The sequence below is a fragment of the Taudactylus pleione genome, unplaced genomic scaffold, assembly GCF_031769625.1.
Source record: "Taudactylus pleione unplaced genomic scaffold, aTauple2 ptg000185l, whole genome shotgun sequence".
Lineage (NCBI taxonomy): Eukaryota > Metazoa > Chordata > Amphibia > Anura > Myobatrachidae > Taudactylus > Taudactylus pleione.
The window spans coordinates 506,902-526,901 of record NW_028284587.1 but is presented as its reverse complement, the minus strand read 5'-3'; the positions used below and the strand labels follow the sequence as shown (position 1 = coordinate 526,901).

Sequence of the window (20,000 nt, the reverse complement as noted above, 5' to 3'; positions counted from 1 at the left end):
CATGGACGCTAGGTCGACAACCAATATGTCCTCATACAGTTAGGTCAACATGGTTAAAATGTCAACACTTTCGCAATGTTGACATATTTTTAAGTCTAAAATAAGCAAAAAACCATATTCCAACATGTTAAATATCGACATTCTGAACAACATTTTACCCATGTTGACCTAACTGTATGTAGACATATTGGTTGTCGACCTAATGGCCATGTCGACATTCAGAACCTGTCGACCATCTGAATGTTAACTGAATGTCATACCACACTATGGGGGAAATGTACTAAGCCCTGGAGAGAGATAAAGTACCAACCAATCAGCTCCTAACTGTCATGTTACAGGCTGTGTTTGAAAAGAGACAGGAGCTGATTGGTTGGTACTTTATCTCTCTCCAGGGCTTAGCGCTTAGACCCCTATAGGTCACAGATCTCAGCATATTAATGAACACTACACATATACTATACATAATGTTACTAATGTTAGCTGGGACATAGGAGACTACACCCCCTGAGCAACCACTTTATTTAGTATTGCAGTCATCTGGGTGTTTTTCCTAACATCAGTTAATTGGAATCGGTATGAATCACCGCCGGACCTAAGCCCTGCGGATGAAATGCAGACGCCGGAAGGCCGGCAGCTGAAGATTCCGACTATGTAACACCCCTAACCCTCCCCTCTCCCCCCTAACCCTCCCTTAGGGGTGCCTAACCCTAACCTTCCCCCTAGTGCCTAACCCTAACCTCCCCCCTAGTGCCTAACCCTGACCTCCCCCCAGGGGTGCCTAAACCTAACCTCCCCTCTCCGCACCCTAAACCTAACCCTCCCGGGGGGCGTCTAAACCTAACTTCCCCCCGGTGGTGTCTGACCCTAACTCCCCCCTTCCCCTAGCCTAACCCTAACCCTCCCGGGGGGGGGGGGGGTGCCTAACGCTAAGGGAGTCCCTAATCCTAACCCTCTCCCTCCGCAGCTAAGCGCTCCCGACGCCCGGCTTACCTACGATTGGTATGCCGGGCGTTGGGATTTCGGTGTGGGTCTGATAATAGGCGGAGATATTTAGGCGCCTATCATTAGTCCCATGCTGGGATTTCACGGTCGGGAAACTACATCCCAGTTAATTATTTCAGCCCATGTACTGTAACTTCCATATTAAATGAAGTGGAAAGTTGGTCAGCAGCATTATACGGCTTTGGAGAGAGGTGCACGCTTATATTTACAGCAAGTTAGACTCCTTAGCACAAGTGAAGGCTCACCTTTGACTGGAAGACTTTGAATTCACTGCCCCCTCGTGCCCGGCACATTAGCTTGCAGCGATCCCGGGGAGACACACCTGAGAATTTCGGTATCCACTCAATGAGGTTCCCGTGCCGGTCAGTGTAGTTATAGGTGTTGTATTTTTCACACTGAACTTCTCGGAAACTCTTCTCTAGAAATCAGAATTAAATAAAACTGTAAAACAAGACGTGAAAACCCGAATAGGACACTGAGCGCAGATCAGCTGAGTGAGGGGGTGGTCAGGTCTGTGCGTGTGTCAGCTACTGCCCAATAGGGCCATTCAGTATGATTCACCAGGTTTAGTGATGCTGAATATGATTTGTGGGTGGTCAGAGGACTTGGCCACAAGAGTGATTTTCTGAGGATTGCCATAAATTACTGTTAGTTTTACTGTCGGGCTCAGGTCACTTTTGTGTTCTGTCTTGGAAGAGAGGGTACAACTGGTGATCTTCAAATACATTGTGCATCTCCATTTTATTATTATTATCAAGTGTTCCGCAGCGCCTTACAAAGTACATAAACCAGGTTGACCAGTGACTTTCAGTACAATACAATACAGGATGAGGACAAGGATAATATACATTGCTACATTAGCTGGGAGGCTGGAGGAGAGTCTAATGGAGGGAGAGAGAGCATTTCAGGGGTTAGGAGCAGCCCGGGAGAAACCCTCAATGTGAGAGAAGGAATTGGTGACTAGGGAGGAGAGAAATCATTATCAGAGGGCAGAGGACTGGAGGGAGTACGTGAGGCTGGGAATGTAGGGGGAAGTGGTGAGGTGGAGAAGCTTTGTAGGGGAGAAAGAGGAGTTTGCATATAATTCTGAGTGGTATACATACTGTACTTGCCTACTCTATAGTGGGTAATTCTCCTGCAACCCGAACGACGTCGTTCACAGACATATCTGTATACGGGCGGTCTGCAGCGGCAGCCGTTAGGAAGGGGTGGACACTCCCCTTCCCCGCCCCCTGGCCAGCGGGACATGCCCCCTCCTACACACTGGACACAGATGATAGTTGTTCAGTGTGTACGAACAACCATCATCTGCAGCTATATCTGTTTAGTGTGTTCCCAGCATAACTCTCTTCTCCCCCTCATCTGTCTTAGGAGCACTTGATGCTATTATATAGATTGCCCTTAGCGTTACCTTTTTCCTTTTCATCTCACTATTGTAGTTTTTGGGACTCCTCTACACAGTGTTTTTTTCTCTCTGTATGTGGCCTGTGCATGCCAGTCAGGGGCGTTTCTAGAGAGGAGGGGGCCCGTGTCAGAGACTGCACACGGGCCCCCTCCTCTCTCTCTGGCGGCCGGCACACTAGAGTGAGCCCAGAGTCTATAGAGTATGCACAGGTCACAGGGAAAATGGCCGCGGCGGCCATTTTCCCTGTACTGCGCATACGATGGGAAAATGGCCACGGCAGCCATTTTCCAGTCATTTTTACAGCGCCGGACCCCCGCCGACGTGGGACTCCGGAGAGGTAATTAATATTATGGGTGCAGGGTGTGCTGTGTGGGGCCCCTTTGGACCCAGGGGCCCGCGTGCCCCGCATACTCTGCACCCATTATAGATATGCCCCTGATGCCAGTGCTCCTTTTTCCTTTCTTCTACACTGTTATACTTATTTTTGTTTCTGGATAATGCTGTGATGTTGTGATTGTGTGGTTATCGGTAGGGCTTGAGTTTTTATCAGGAGGTGGTACAGTGTGTGATAAGTAAGTATGCGGATTAATAACAGAAGTGTCTGGAGACTGTAGATGTGTGTTATTCTGAGATTGTGTAGAATAGCTCTGGCCAACATGTGGCTCTCCAGCTGTTGTGAAACTACAAGTCCCAGCATATCCTTCCACTGAAAAGCTGGTAAAGCATGCTGGGACTTGTAGTTTTACAACAGCTAGAGAGACACAGGTTAGCCAGGCCCGATCTAGAAGAAACATCACTGACACTTGTGAGAGGTCAGAGTTGACACCAACTGTCATTACATGCCAACCTGATGACATCATTTTTATCACTCTTCAGCTTTATATTACAGATGTCCCTTTAAACATAACTGATAGAGACACATTAAAAAAAGTGTCTTCATTGGGTAGTGTTTGTGGTACATTAGGGTCCACAACAAAGGCACCGTTTTTTTTATACATACCTTGTAGTGGACACTCCTGGGTGTTACAGGACTCATAGATGGCTCTCTGGCCTTGACAGTACTTCCCTTCATTCTCAGGCTCAGGGTCATTACACTCTCGATAGGAAAATCGAACCCCTCCACCACAGCTTCGCGAGCACTCGCCCCATGAGCCCCAACTGCCCCAGTTTCCATCTACGGGCACCTGGTAGACACAGATTACAGGTCTTGATGCTGACATGTAAAGGAGTGGTGTACAATATAATTATAACTCCATTATGTTTGTTTAGCCACATATTCATTTAATAAACATTAGTATCTACCATGAGTCAATGGATCATTGGTTGATACCGTTTTCTGTATATTTTACAAGCAATGTATAGAATCCGAGCATTGTATGGAACACCTAGATGCACTATACACTATACAAATATGCTAGGGGTGAGCGGGTTCGGATTTCTGAAATCCGAACCCCCCCGAGCCCCCCCGATCCGAGTCCGATCCGAGTCAGGCTCGACTTTTCCCGCCTGACTCGGATTCTGAAATCGAGGCAAAACGTCATCTTCCCGCCTTCCGAGTCTCGCGGGTTTTGGATCCTATATAAGGTACCCACGTCGGCGCCATTTTCTCACTCGGCTGTGGACAGTGAAGAGGGAGGGTGGGAGTTAGGGCTGTGTAGTGTAGTGTAGTGCTGCTGTTGTCCACTACTTCAAAGTCCATAGGGGCTGGCTGTGTTGTGCTGTGCTGCTGTTGTTAATAGGGGCTGTGTCCACTACTTCAAAGTCCATAGGGGCTGGCTGGACTGTGTTGTGCAGTCAGTTCTCCATAGGGGCTGTGTCCACTCCAAAGTCCTGTGCAGTGTCCCAGTCCTAAAGAGGTGCTGTAGTGTTGTCCAGGGGGTGCTCTGTCCATCAGGGGTGCTCCCCCCAAGTGCTAAAAATATAATATATTTTCTGTGTTTGTGAATTGTGTGCGCAGTAGCCGCACGTGCATCAACAAAGTAGTGCCAAGCGTGCGCCTGTGTCATAAGTAAAGGGCCGGCTGGCTTGACCGTTAAAGGGTGCTGTAACCCCCGAAAGTACACTCCAGTCCAAACCAAAAAAAAATTATTTTCTGTGTTTGTGAATTGTGTGCGCAGTAGCCGCACGTGCATCAACAAAGTAGTGCCAAGCGTGCGCCTGTGTCATAAGTAAAGGGCCGGCTGGCTTGACCGTTAAGGGTGCTGTAACCCCCGAAAGTACACTCCAGTCCAAACCAAAAAAAAAATTATTTTCTGTGTTTGTGAATTGTGTGCGCAGTAGCCGCACGTGCATCAACAAAGTAGTGCCAAGCGTGCGCCTGTGTCATAAGTAAAGGGCCGGCTGGCTTGACCGTTAAGGGTGCTGTAACCCCCGAAAGTACACTCCAGTCCAAACCAAAAAAAAAATTATTTTCTGTGTTTGTGAATTGTGTGCGCAGTAGCCGCACGTGCATCAACACAGTAGTGCCAAGCGTGCGCCTGTGTCATAAGTAAAGGGCCGGCTGGCTTGACCGTTAAGGGTGCTGTAACCCCCGAAAGTACACTCCAGTGCAAACCAAAAAAAAAATTATTTTCTGTGTTTGTGAATTGTGTGCGCAGTAGCCGCACGTGCATCAACAAAGTAGTGCCAAGCGTGCGCCTGTGTCATAAGTAAAGGGCCGGCTGGCTTGACCGTTAAAGGGTGCTGTAACCCCCGAAAGTACACTCCAGTCCAAACCAAAAAAAAATTATTTTCTGTGTTTGTGAATTGTGTGCGCAGTAGCCGCACGTGCATCAACAAAGTAGTGCCAAGCGTGCGCCTGTGTCATAAGTAAAGGGCCGGCTGGCTTGACCGTTAAGGGTGCTGTAACCCCCGAAAGTACACTCCAGTCCAAACCAAAAAAAAAATTATTTTCTGTGTTTGTGAATTGTGTGCGCAGTAGCCGCACGTGCATCAACAAAGTAGTGCCAAGCGTGCGCCTGTGTCATAAGTAAAGGGCCGGCTGGCTTGACCGTTAAGGGTGCTGTAACCCCCGAAAGTACACTCCAGTCCAAACCAAAAAAAAATTATTTTCTGTGTTTGTGAATTGTGTGCGCAGTAGCCGCACGTGCATCAACAAAGTAGTGCCAAGCGTGCGCCTGTGTCATAAGTAAAGGGCCGGCTGGCTTGACCGTTAAGGGTGCTGTAACCCCCGAAAGTACACTCCAGTCCAAACCAAAAAAAAAATTATTTTCTGTGTTTGTGAATTGTGTGCGCAGTAGCCGCACGTGCATCAACAAAGTAGTGCCAAGCGTGCACCTGTGTCATAAGTAAAGGGCCGGCTGGCTTGACCGTTAAGGGTGCTGTAACCCCCGAAAGTACACTCCAGTCCAAACCAAAAAAAAAATTATTTTCTGTGTTTGTGAATTGTGTGCGCAGTAGCCGCACGTGCATCAACAAAGTAGTGCCAAGCGTGCGCCTGTGTCATAAGTAAAGGGCCGGCTGGCTTGACCGTTAAAGGGTGCTGTAACCCCCAAAGTACACTCTAGTCCAAACAAAAAAAAAAATTATTTTCTGTGTTTGTGAATTGTGTGCGCAGTAGCTGCACGTGCATCAACAAAGTAGTGCCAAGCGTGCGCCTGTGTCATAAGTAAAGGGCCGGCTGGCTTGACCGTTAAAGGGTGCTGTAACCCCCGAAAGTACACTCCAGTCCAAACCAAAAAAAAATTATTTTCTGTGTTTGTGAATTGTGTGCGCAGTAGCCGCACGTGCATCAACAAAGTAGTGCCAAGCGTGCGCCTGTGTCATAAGTAAAGGGCCGGCTGGCTTGACCGTTAAGGGTGCTGTAACCCCCGAAAGTACACTCCAGTCCAAACCAAAAAAAAAATTATTTTCTGTGTTTGTGAATTGTGTGCGCAGTAGCCGCACGTGCATCAACAAAGTAGTGCCAAGCGTGCGCCTGTGTCATAAGTAAAGGGCCGGCTGGCTTGACCGTTAAAGGGTGCTGTAACCCCCGAAAGTACACTCCAGTCCAAACCAAAAAAAAATTATTTTCTGTGTTTGTGAATTGTGTGCGCAGTAGCCGCACGTGCATCAACAAAGTAGTGCCAAGCGTGCGCCTGTGTCATAAGTAAAGGGCCGGCTGGCTTGACCGTTAAGGGTGCTGTAACCCCCGAAAGTACACTCCAGTCCAAACCAAAAAAAATATTATTTTCTGTGTTTGTGAATTGTGTGCGCAGTAGCCGCACGTGCATCAACAAAGTAGTGCCAAGCGTGCGCCTGTGTCATAAGTAAAGGGCCGGCTGGCTTGACCGTTAAAGGGTGCTGTAACCCCCGAAAGTACACTCCAGTCCAAACCAAAAAAAAATTATTTTCTGTGTTTGTGAATTGTGTGCGCAGTAGCCGCACGTGCATCAACAAAGTAGTGCCAAGCGTGCGCCTGTGCCATAAGTAAAGGGCCGGCTGGCTTGACCGTTAAAGGGTGCTGTAACCCCCAAAGTACACTCCAGTCCAAACCAAAAAAAATATTATTTTCTGTGTTTGTGAATTGTGTGCGCAGTAGCCGCACGTGCATCAACAAAGTAGTGCCAAGCGTGCGCCTGTGTCATAAGTAAAGGGCCGGCTGGCTTGACCGTTAAAGGGTGCTGTAACCCCCAAAGTACACTCCAGTCCAAACCAAAAAAAATATTATTTTCTATGTTTGTGAATTGTGTGCGCAGTAGCCGCACGTGCATCAACAAAGTAGTGCCAAGCGTGCGCCTGTGTCATAAGTAAAGGGCCAGCTGGCTTGACCGTTAAGGGTGCTGTAACCCCCGAAAGTACACTCCAGTCCAAACCAAAAAAAAATTATTTTCTGTGTTTGTGAATTGTGTGCGCAGTAGCCGCACGTGCATCAACAAAGTAGTGCCAAGCGTGCGCCTGTGTCATAAGTAAAGGGCCGGCTGGCTTGACCGTTAAAGGGTGCTGTAACCCACAAAGTACACTCCAGTCCAAACCAAAAAAAAAATTATTTTCTGTGTTTAGCCGCACGTATATATCAAATCGATATAACATAAATGGAGGACCAAACTTTCTCCGATAAAAATAAAATAGAGAAAGATCAAGAACCACTTCCTCCTAGTGCTGAAGCTGCTGCCACTAGTCATGACATAGACGATAACATGCCATCAACGTCGTCTGCCAAGGCCGATGCCCAATGTCATAGTAGAGGGCACATACAATCCCAAATGGCAAAGTTCAGGAAAATGACCTTGAAAAAGACATTTAAATCAGCTGAAGAGAAACATAAACTTGCCAATATGCCATTTACGACACGGAGTGGCAAGGAACGGCTAAGGTCGATCCCTAGTATGTTCATGACTAGTGGTTCAGCTTCACATGACGATGGAAGCCCTCCTCCCACTAAAAAAATGAAAAGAGTTAAGCTGGCAAAAGCACAGCGAAGAACTGTGCTTTCTAAGAAGATATCACAAATCCCCAAGGAGAGTCCAAGTGTGGTGGTGGTTGCGATGCCTGACCTTCCCAGCACTGGACGGGAAGAGGTGGCTCTTTCCACCATTTGCACGCCCCCTGCAAGTGCTGAAAGGAGCACCCACAGTCCACTTGCTGATATGCAAATTGAAGATGTCACTGTTGAAGTACAACAGGATGAGGATACTGGTGTAGCTGGCGCTGAGGAGGAAGTTGGCGAGGAGGATTCTGATGGTGATGTGGTTTGTTTAAATCAGGCTCCGGGGGAGACAGTTGTTGTCCGTGGGATGAAAAAGACCATCACGGTCATGCCTGGGCAGAAGACCAAACATTCCACCTCTTTGGTCTGGCAATATTTCTATCCAAATCCGGACAACAACTGTCTTGCCATATGTACCATATGTAAAGGTGAAATAAGTAGGGGTAGGGACGTCAACCACCTAGGAACATCCTCCCTTATACGGCACCTGCAGCGCGTTCATAAAAAGTTACTGTCAAGTTCAGAAACTTTGGCTAAGACCGTAAGCAGTCCAGGGACACCTAAATCCCGTTGTCCTGTTGTATCCAAGCGCCTGCAAACCACACCGTCAACTCCCTCCTCGTCAATTTCCTCCTTAGTCAGGATCGGAAGTAGTCCTGCAGGCCATGTCACTGGCATGACTGACTCTCCTATCCGGGATTCCTCTGGAGGATCCTGCATTGCTACGCCTACTGCTGCTGCTGCTGTTGCTGGGAGTCGTTCATCATCCCAGAGAGGAAGTAGGAACACCACTACTTTTACTAAACAATTGACCCTCCAACAGTCCTTAGCGAGGAGGATGAAGTACGACAGCAGTCATCCTGAAGCAAAACGTATAACTGAGGCCTTGACTGCTATGTTGGTGTTAGACGTGCGTCCGGTATCCGCCATTAGTGCAGTGGGATTTAGACAATTGATGGAGGTAGTGTGTCCCCGGTTCCAAATCCCGTCTAGATTCCACTTCACTAGGCAGGCGATACCGAGACTGTACAGAAACGTCAGAAAAAGTGTACTCAGTGTCCTGAAAAATGCCGTTGTACACAATGTCCACTTAACCACGGACATGTGGACAAGTGGAACAGGGCAGACTAAGGACTATATGACTGTGACAGCCCACTGGGTAGATGTATCACCTTACGCAGCAACAGCAGCAGCGTCACCAGTAGCAGCATCTCAGAAACGCCAGCTCGTTACAAGGCAGGCTACGCTGTCTATCACCGGTTTCAGTAAGAGGCACACCGCCGACAACCTCTTAGAGAAACTGAGGGAAATCATCGCCCAGTGGCTTACCCCACTTAGACTCTCCTGGGGATTTGTGATATCTGACAACGCCACCAATATTGTGCGGGCATTACATCTGGGCAAATTCCAGCACGTCCCATGTTTTGCTCACACAATAAACTTGGTGGTGCAGAATTTTCTGAAAAGCGACAGGGGCGTGCAGGAGACGCTTTGGGTGGCCCGAAAAATTTCTGGCCACTTTCGCCATTCAGCGACTGCGTGCCGAAGACTGGAGCGCCAGCAAACACTCTTGAACCTGCCCCGCCATCACCTGAAGCAAGAGGTTGTGACGCGGTGGAACTCAACCCTCTATATGCTTCAGAGGATGGAGGAGCAGCAAAAGGCCATACAAGCCTATACATCCACCTATGACATAGGCAAAGGAGGGGGTATGCACCTGACTCAAGCGCAGTGGAGAATGATTTCCGTGTTGTGCAAGGTTCTCCAGCCCTTCGAACTTGCCACACGTGAAGTCAGTTCAGACACTGCCAGCTTGAGTCAGGTCATTCCCCTCATCAGGCTTTTGCAGAAGCAGCTGGAGAAAGTGAAGGAGGAGCTAAGACGGAGCGATTCCGCTCGGCATGTGGGACTTGTGGATGAAGCCCTTCATTCGCTTTGCCAGGATTCCAGGGTGGTCAATCTGTTGAAATCAGACCACTACGTTTTGGCCACCGTGCTCGATCCTAGGTTTAAAGCCTATGTGGTGTCTCTCTTTCCGGCCGACACAAGCCTGCAGAGGTGCAAAGACCTGCTGGTGAACACACTGTCAGCTGAAGCGGAACGTGACACGTCAACGGCTCCTTCTTCATTTTCTCCTGCAACTGGGGCTGCCAGGAAAAAACTTAGGTATCCTAAGCAACCCGCTGGCGGTGATGCAGGGCAGGCAGGACCAAGTTTGGACATCTGGTCCGGACTGAAGGACCTGGCAACAATTTCTGACATGTCTACTGTCACTGCATATGATACTGTCACCATTGACAGAATGGTGGAGGATTACATCGGTGACAGCATCCAAGTAGGCATGGCAGACAGTCCATACCTGTACTGGCAGGAAAAAGAGGCAATTTGGAGGCCCCTGTACAAACTGGCTCTATTTTACCTGAGTTGCCCCCCCTCCAGTGTGTACTCCGAAAGAGTGTTTAGTGCAGCCGGGAACCTTGTCAGCGAAAGGCGTAGGAGGTTGCTTCCACAGAATGTGGAGAAGATGATGTTCATCAAAATGAATTATCAGCTCTTCCAGGGAGACCAGCCTCCAGAAGGTACAGAGGGACCTGTGGTGGTGGATTCAAGTGGGGACGAGTTAATACTTTGTGAGGATGAGGATGTACACACTGAAGAGGGTGAGGAATCGGTGGATGAGGAGGATGAGGATGACATCTTGCCTCCATAGAGCCAGTTTGTGCAGGGACACATTAATTGCCAGCTTGTTTTGTGGGGGCCCAAACGAACCAATCATTTCAGCCACAGTTGTGTGGCAGACCCTGGCGCTGAAATGATTGGTTTGTTAAAGTGTGCATGTCCTGTTTATACAACATAAGGGTGGGTGGGAGGGCCCAAGGACAATTCCATCTTGCACCTCTTTTTTTTCTTTGCATTATGTACAGTTTGGGGCCTAGTTTTTCAAACTGCCATCCTGTCTGCCACTGCAGTGTCACTCCTAGATGGGTCACGTGTTTGTGCCGCCCACTCGTGTCGCTTAGCATAGTCATCCAGCTACCTCGGTGCAACCTTTTGGACATAAAAACACTATTGTGAGGTGTGAGGTGTTCAGAATAGACTGGAAATGAGTGGAAATTAAGGTTATTGAGGTTAATAATAGCATAGGAGCAGAAAAACCTACAAATTCTGTGATTTTAGCTGTTTTTATGCTTTTTTTTAAAAAAATACAGATCCAAAACACAAAACCCAGAACCCAAAACACGGAAGGGTGGTTTTGGCAAAACCAATCCAGATCCAAAACACGAAGAAAGATCCAGATCCAAAACCAAAACACAAAAAGTGGCCGGTGCACACCCCTAAAATATGCTATACAGTACCTTCACTATTTTCTGTATAATTCCTCAATGGTGGCAAATAGATATCAGTAATTTTGTACCATTCCAAACATATCCTGATACTAACGTCTGTTCTGCCTTAGCAGACATATCGTACCGTCATTTGACACCGTGCGATCTGGTAAACGACCGCACAATCTCTTTCACCAGCCGCATCCACAAGCATGGGGTCGTTGACAGATTGAGCAGTATGTAGGCTCGATCTGTCGATGCGATGAACGACCCAGTGGGAGCGCGCATGGTCACTCATAGTGGGTACACACTTGCCAATGTGGACAATATAGGGCCATATTCAATTAGAGGCGAAAAGTCCGAGGTCGGACTTTTTGCCATCATCGCCAATTTTCCTGGGGATAAAGTATCGGGCGCGTGCCCGCTATCCCCGTATTCAATTAGGAATCGCGAAAAGGTAAGTATTGAAAAGTCCTGTCACTTTTGGGGAAATCAGCCTGTCACCCCCCCCAAAAGATGGTCTGACAAGGGGGACCACTCTGGGTACCCCCGAATTGGCCTGCTAAAGGTATTCGGGGTTTTTATACAATGTCGGCAGGTGCTTTTAAGCGTCTTTGTAAAGGTGGTGAAGAATAGTACTTAGCAAATTTTTTTGGGGTCCCATCAAATGTAGTCCCATCAAATGTGGGGTACATGAAAATGGTTGCAAGCATATTTTGAAGTCCCTAAAGTGAACTTTTAAAATTCTTCACAAATCCACCTGCCGCAACCAACCGCATTCTAGAAAACACCTGCAGCATACTTGGGGACCCCCCCCCCCTAAATTTATTTTGCTAGTTTTTAAGTTAGTCCCCCAACTTTTTTTTTTTGCCCCCAAAACGAAAGCACTTTTTTTGGGTGTCCTATGCTACTTTTTAAAATTTTATTGACACAGATAACTTTTAGGGGACATTCAAAGGGCTGCAGCTTACTTTTTAAAGTCTGCACCCCAAAACCCCAATTCTGTACTTTTTTTCGCCACCTATTCTATGGTGAAAATGTATCTCCGTTTTTTGACAAAGACTTTTCGCACCTGCGAAAAGTCTTTGAAATTGAATATGGGGATAAGTGAAAATGGCGAAAATGACGTAATCGGCGATAAATTATAGCCGAAACCTGACTTTTCACTTCTAATTGAATACGGCCCAATGTGTACCCCCTTTAACTGTGTTCGCATTGGGAGAATATGAAAACTCATATTCTATTCAGGTTTCTGTAGTGGAATTGTATGCAGTACCTGGATTGTACACTTAACTTGTACAAAATGCATAGTTTTACAGTTACAACGTTTATTACAATGATCACAGTTATGAAGCTACCTTAGGCCTTACAACATCTTCTTCCACCTGGCAAACCCCGTTCCAGCAGACGTGGTGATCTCCGCAGGAAGTCCCATCAGCCCAAGGAAGGCTTCCGTTCTTGGTGTGACAGACATGCTCATCTTGAACTTTACACCACAGTTGAGCACAGATATCATCTTCTCTGGTGTTTGGGCAATGAGAAAACTCTTTTCCAAATACTTGGCGACACTGGTTGTCCAGGTCATATCGGGCAGATGTTCCAGGAAGTTCCCGTGGAAGTTCAAGAGAGGAGCTTGGTGCATCCAATAGACAGTCTCCTTATGGAGGAAAGACACACATTAAAACACAGAGGACGTTAGCCGCAATTCCTGGCTCCACAAACCCTCTTCACTTCCACTTTCTGAACATTAGTTTTTATTTTTTGAAAGAGGATTTTATTTGACTTTTTTCGTGAAGCAATAAAGAGAATGGTGGGAGGGGGATTGATGCAGAATTAGATATATTTATCTATTGTTACATAGAGGCTATCATACAGGAACAATAAAACACATATATACTTGATACAATTAAATACAGTGTATAGTAAATATTCAACAGTGCCCTCTAAGCCACAGCATGATTGACATTTGGGGGTGGGAACGAGGCAGGAGCGGCGGCAGTGACTCGTTTACAAAACGGGTAGGGTCAACCGAACATAGGCCCTGATTCAGCAAGGAACGTAGTTGCTAATACGCACGTCATTGGCCGATTGTTGCGTACTGCGTATACAGTGCGCGAACCAGCCACTGTGATGGGGACGCAGACCCATCGCAGAGTGATTGACAGGAAGTACCATTTGTGGGTGGTGAGGGGGGGTGGTCGGCCGAACGCAGACGTGCCAGTGCGTTTGAGCGCTGTTGCAGGGGCCTTGCGTAAATTATCCACTACGAGGCCTGATAGCGTGCGATGAGTAAGGTCAGGGCTCGTGCAAGTGTGCGTGAGGCTGCGATGGTACTCGATGGTACCGATGGTTTCGCAGTCTTGCTAAACATTACGGATGTGTGTAAGGTAAGGTGGGTGTCCTTATGTAGTGCTGCGACGGCAATAAATTAGTATACTTTCGCAGTTGAACGTGCGTAATCACTATTGCATTCACAGTTGCGTTCTGTAGTAAATCGAACCCATAAATCATTCCTAGAGCAGCAGTTATGTGTAACTGATTAAAGCGTGTACTGCTTGCAGGATGAGTAAAGTATCATATGAGTTGTACTACTAGGGCATTTCTAATGCTATAGTGGTAGCAGCTGTTTAGTGGTTCTCCTAAGTAGGATCCAATACAGAGTTAAATGTGTGACTATTGCGGACAATAGTAATTAAATATCCCAGCATGAAACGTCACTACACGAGGTTACATTAGGTTCTGTGCTGATAAATGATAAGCAGCATTTATTCCATATGCCTGCAGCTATCAGACATTAATAAGAGTTTCTGCAGAAACCACCTGCCGTAGTCTGAACTAACAGTTCTTGTAAAAAGTTTCCTATCTGGAGCAAATCTTTACACTTGTGACAGATTTATGTTATGCAAGGAGACAAGGAAAACCTTACACCATGCAGACTCCGCACTCCCCCCCTCCCTGTTCTTTTCCTCTTCCCAACCCCTTAACCCAATCACAATCGTAATCTGGGACAAAATACGTAGGAAAACAAACTGCTATGTGATAAATGTCTATATAAGTATATGTTGCCGCTTTACAAAAAAACAAACCATAAATGTGTGTATGAAATAAACAAGATTCTTTTGCACATTATATATTTTTAATTTAAAAACTATAGTCCTGATTCAGAGATGTACTCAGATCCGATGGTCTGCCTACAACACCGATGGTTGCCGATTGGCACATGTGCAGGATTGCCGATTGGCACATGTGCCAAACGGTGTCTGCGACGATAGTGATAGAGAAGTCAGACTCCCTCAGGAATCCGCGATATAACATATTATACAACCAGTCACTAGTCAAATTAGTTATGGTGCCTGATGGCTGGGACAATACTCACTGAAGATAATGATGGTTGTTTCTGATTGGCTGATTCACCGCTGAAGGTGAGAATCATGTCATCACTCCTCCCCCCACCACCTCCCAAATATTTTACTAGGAGGGTGACCTATTCCTTCGGGAGTCTGTGGGACGCACCAAACATTGGGATGTTCCAGGAGTGTAGGGAATTGTGGTTTGAATTGTAGAGTTGATAGGACTTAGTTGTTCTGTGCTGACCCATTGGAGTGAATGGGGATCGCTCCTCCCTTGCCCCACCAGGGTTACTACGCTTAGAAAACATTGCCTGGAACTTGGCCAGAGCTTAATGCTCCAGGTGACGAGAGTTCCCCATTCACTTGGATAGCTAGAATCCATAGCTAGAATCCATTCTAACACTGCTCTATATCTAATCCTCTCTGCAGTACTATGGGCTAGCTGGTTATCAGAATGTAGCAACATTATAACAACAAAGTCAAAATTTGGGGGATTAAGATGAGATGGGAAGGCTCAGACTAATACATCTTTTCCATCAAAATACCAGGTCCGACCCGGGATTTGGAACACGCTTCTAATTCTGGTCAGACCCAGGACAGACCCCTTTCACACCACGTCGCCCACCCCGGTTATTCCTAGGTCGGCGCCGTTCACACAGCAGCCGATTGCAGTAGAGCGTCACCTCCAAGCGCCGGTAAAGCCGGGTCTTCACATGCTGTAAATGGGACCTGGGTTGTCTGACCCGGGTTACCCGTTTACACTGCCCCTTAACCCAGGTCCTTCCTGGGCCAGTGTTATTTTTTTGGGACCTTTTTCCACTGAGCAGTGACCCGGGAAGACCCGGAAATAACCCGGGTTATTGCGGTAATGGAAAAGGGGTATAATATATTATAAAACTGAATTGATTTGTCAGTTGAAGTATCCAGCTCACAGGTAGATAAGTCAGAAAGAACTTTATTTCCAGCAGAAACGTTAACAACGATGTATTTTACGTCATCACCATATTGTCAGGTGACTTTGCAGAAAGGATGTTTGGTTGCCGCAGTGACTGATACAAATCTAGAAGACAGAAAACTATCCTCAGTCATCACTGAGTAGCTGGGAACATGTCCTTCATCTGTAACATCAGTCATTGCTCTCCATGATGACACCTGTGCTATGGTCTATAAACCTGGCTCATCTTTAATCAAAGCGCCCAGATCCAATCTCTTGTCAGCCCGGCGAGATTTATGTAGATATTGTTTTCACAGGTGCCGGTAGTCTTGCCTTTTCTTCCAGCTTCACCTTCTCCAGGCTGCAGTTCAGGCGTGACGCCATCCAACCTCAGGGGTTGCTGGATGAGCCGACAGGGGAACACGAAGTTCTTATCCTGAAGCTTTTTCTCTGTCATTCAAGATGGACCGATCTGGGCCTAGATCACAAGAACATCCTGCTCTGACAGTACTGCCTGATAAATTATCCACAGAACCCATTCCTCACTGACTAGCTGAGACAAAGCTACAGATACAAGTGACGTTAAATTATGGGGCGTTTCTTCAGCTCTCACATTTATATACTGGAACCTTTCCAGACCTTGACTTTCTCCTTATACAGTAGGTCACATATGAGAACCCTGCAACTAAGGGTCTCATTCAGACCCGCTCGCAAGCGCTAAGCGCTCGCAAGCGGCTCGATGTTGAAGCTCTGCACGTGCGCAGCGGCCGCACTGCGCGTGCGCAAGCCCCGGAGCGAGAGAGAAATTTGACGGTGATCGACAGCTCGCACCGTTTTGTGGGCGGGGTGGGGGGTGGCTGGCCAAACGGAGGCGTTCCCGAGGGAATGCCTGCCGTTTAGGGGTGGCCCCTCTGACATCACTCGTGATGTCAGTGGTGAGCTTCCGGCTCTATTAGAGCCGAAAGCTCACTGGTGCTTGCAGCAGACGAGACCCTACCACAAGGGTCTCTTCGCAAACCCCGATGGTCGCGAAGGTCATGACCGTCGCGACCATCAACCTGGCCGCTCGCTAAAGCTGTGGGTAGACACCCACAGCTTAGCGAGCTGCCAGGAGGCCGACTCATTATAGAGAAGCGGCCGCCCTCACACAGAGAGCGCGCTCGCATTTTGCGCGTCGTGCGCATGCGCACTGGGCCACCATCGACCCGCTTGCAAGCGCATAGCGCTCGCGAGCGGGTCTGAATCAGGCCCAGAGTGAAAAGTGATAAGGTGCCAGCCAATCAGCTCCCAACTGTCATTTTTCAAACACAGCCTGAGATGACAGTTGGGAGCTGATTGGCTGGCACCTTATCACTTTTCACTCTGGGCCTGATTCAGAGCCGCTCGTAAGCGGCCGCTCGTTCGCTCCCAGCGATGTTTGCCTAACTGCGCATGCGTACTGATCGTTATACGTATGCGCGAACCAGTCAGTGCGGTCGAAATTCATGTGCTCGCAAAATAGCGAATGCCTGATAATTTGAGTGACAGGAGGAGGCGTATGTGAGTGGTAACGGGGGAAGTTGCTTGAAAACGGGGAGTGGAGATCAGAATGCAGGCGTGCTTAAAGGTCAAAACGGGCGTTTTATGGGTGTGCATAATTAAAACAGCAGCGTCATTGACCACGTCACTGGGTTATTTTATAGTCAGAACTGCTCGCAAAATTGTGGTAGGAAAAACCAGCCACAAGAATAGCGAGCAGTTCATACACTGGTCGATGTACTCGATTAATCTAACAAATAGCGGACATGACGTAGGATGCGAGTGGCCAGGGGGCATATTTTTTCAAAATACGACCGCAAGTTTGGTTCGCTCGTTCAGACCTAGAGGCGTGAACAGACCGCAAAGAGCGAACAGTTGATTTGAATAGCCACCCCTATTTTCTGGACGAGCGAGCGCTAATTGCGTCCGGCTCTGAATCAGGCCCTCTGTCTCCTAACACTGCTTAGTAAATAGACCCCTTAAACCCCATGGAGCACGATAATATCAATAACCGATTAGAGTTATACTGATTATCATTTTGATATGTGATATTCAGTTCATAGAAAGTGATTATATATTTTATCATTAATACCTGCAAAATTCTCAATTTCATTTTGTGCTAGGACTCATTGTATTGGCGATGAAACGCTACTCGCGGGAACTGAGGGCCTGATTCAGAGCCGCTCGTAAGCGGCCGCTCGTTCGCTCTGAGCGATGTTCGCACAACTGCGCATGCGTATGGGTCGTAATGCGCATGCGCAAACCAGTCATTGGGGTTGGAAATTGTGCGCTCGCAAAACAGCGAGGGGCTGCTAATTTGATTGACAGAATATACCGTTTGTGGGTGGTAACAGGGGAAGGTGCTTGAAAACGGGGGAGTGGAGATCCGAACACAGGCGTGCCTAACGGTCAAAAGGGCGTTTAATGGGTGTGCATAATTAGTAAAGGAGCGTCATCGACCACGTCACTTGGTTGTCATTTGGCCTGAACTGCTCGCAGTGATAGCGGTAAGAAAATCCTACCACAACCACTGCGAGCAGATCAGATGCCTTTCGATGTACCCGTTTAATCTAATAAATACCGGAGATGACGTGTGATGCGAATGGCAAAGGGGCGGCTTTACAAAATAGCGAGCGCATTTTTCGTTCGCTCGCTCAGACATAGAGGCGTCAACAAACCGCAAAGAGCGAGCGCTCAATTTAAATAGACGGCCCCTTTTTTGGAACGACCGTCCGCAAATAGCGCCCGGGTCTGAATCAGGCCCTGAGTGTGACAAACTCACATGAAGATGGTAAATGCCAAATCAATTTTATTATAATTTCTGTGTGATTATATTCCCGACAATGGAACGAGTTCTCCAAGAACATAAGGTTCTTTTATATTACTCACATTCTCCTTATCCTTATCACACTTTTATCTAAATACTATCTTTTATCCAATATTGTACCATAACAAGTTCTTGCAAGATAATTTTTATATGAAATAATAAAGTGTATTGTTATTGATATAATATACTGGTGTCTCCTTACAACAAAAGTCTAGATTTGTGTGTAATAAAACAACGTGCCCAGTCTGGGGTCAGCAATAGAGCGCTCACTATGCCTTGCGTGGCTCAGAGAAACCAGTCTGACCGAAAATGGGAGGGGGCCATGTTTTACATTGTAAATCATTTAGAAATAAATAAAATTGAATGGAACAATCAGTGCTCAGGGTGAATCCGTAGACAATATGGGCCTCATTCAGAGGCGGTCGGAGGATGCAAGCGGTCGCTCAGAAACTGGGCGGCCGCTTGCATCCTGACCGCCCACCTCTGTTTCGGACGTTAGGCTGTGGGTTAACACCCACAGCTCTAACGACCGCTAGGCTGATGGTCGCGATGGTCATTGACCATCGCGACCATTGGGGCTTACGACGAGACCCTAGGGTAGGGTCTCACTTGTCGTAAGCCCCGGAGAGCTTCTGGCTCTGTCAGAGCCGGAAGCTCTCCACTGACATCACTAGTGATGTCAGTGGGGCCTCCCCCAAACGGCAGGCGTTCCCATGGGAACGCCTCCGTTTGGGCTGCCACCCCCCCGGCCCGCCTTCCAAACAGGGTGAGCTGTCAATCAACATCGACAGCTCACCCCTTTGGATCGAGACCTGCTACGACCGGCGCTGTCGGTCGTAGCGGGGTCTCACGCATGCGCACGACGGCGCTGGCGCCGTCGTGCGTATGCTCTGTGGGGGGCCATCGACCCGGTCCGAGCGCATCGGCGCTAACGACCGGGTCTGAATGACCCCCTATATCTTCACATGAAGGCAAAACATGTCCTAATAATAATGTCACCTCAGAATTGGGTTAGAGAGGATATTAAAGAATGGTTTGTGTGGCAGTCGGCGTCTGTGACCACATAGGAAATAGAGGGCCTGATTCAGACCCGGCCGCAAGGCTGCGTTCGCACGCAGCTTGCCGATGTTTGCAATCTGCGCATGCGTACAAGACGCAGTGCGCGTGACGAACCAGTCACTGCGATCCCGAAACGTTTGCACCCTGTACACAGACGCCCCGCAACCATGAGTGACAGGACGTGCCGTTTGTGGGTGGTGACATGGGGAGGTCAATGGTAACGGGGGTGTGGTGATGCGAATGCAGGAGTGTCTGTGCATCTGACCGCCATTTCAGGGGTGTGCATAATTAAGACGCATCGTCAGCGTAGACGTCACATGGATGAATTACACACAGCAGCACTCGCAGTGCTTGCGGTAGGGAATGGTCAGCCACAAGTGCTGCGTATAGTTCCGATGTCAGCCGATGTTACCGATTGTTTAATACACTTCCTGAACATGACGTCTGTTAGTAAGGGAAAGTGGGCGTCTTGTGTCAGGCTGGTGGGCGTCTAATTTCATACCGCGATCGCACGGCAAAACATAGCGGGTGTGCTAATATCTTGCGAGCAATCGTGGGATTTGCATACTTTGGCTGTGGACGGCTGCGTGCGAACGCAGCCTTGCGACCGGGTCTGAATCAGACACTGGGTTATTTCTTGAGTAAAGTCCAGGATAACATGGTACAGCAGTT

At 47.9% G+C, this 20,000-nt stretch overlaps 1 protein-coding gene across 1 annotated transcript in view; it reads right to left on the bottom strand.

Moving 5' to 3' along the window:
- Positions 1-20,000, bottom strand: part of ADAMTS8 (ADAM metallopeptidase with thrombospondin type 1 motif 8) — a 69,445-nt gene that overhangs the window by 12,855 nt on the left and 36,590 nt on the right. The window contains exons 5-7 of the mRNA XM_088476230.1: positions 12,499-12,797; positions 3,408-3,591; positions 1,248-1,420 (exon numbers count right to left, since the gene is read on the bottom strand). Coding sequence (XP_088332356.1) covers positions 1,248-1,420; positions 3,408-3,591; positions 12,499-12,797 — 656 coding nt within the window. The remainder of the gene's footprint in view (positions 1-1,247; positions 1,421-3,407; positions 3,592-12,498; positions 12,798-20,000) is intronic.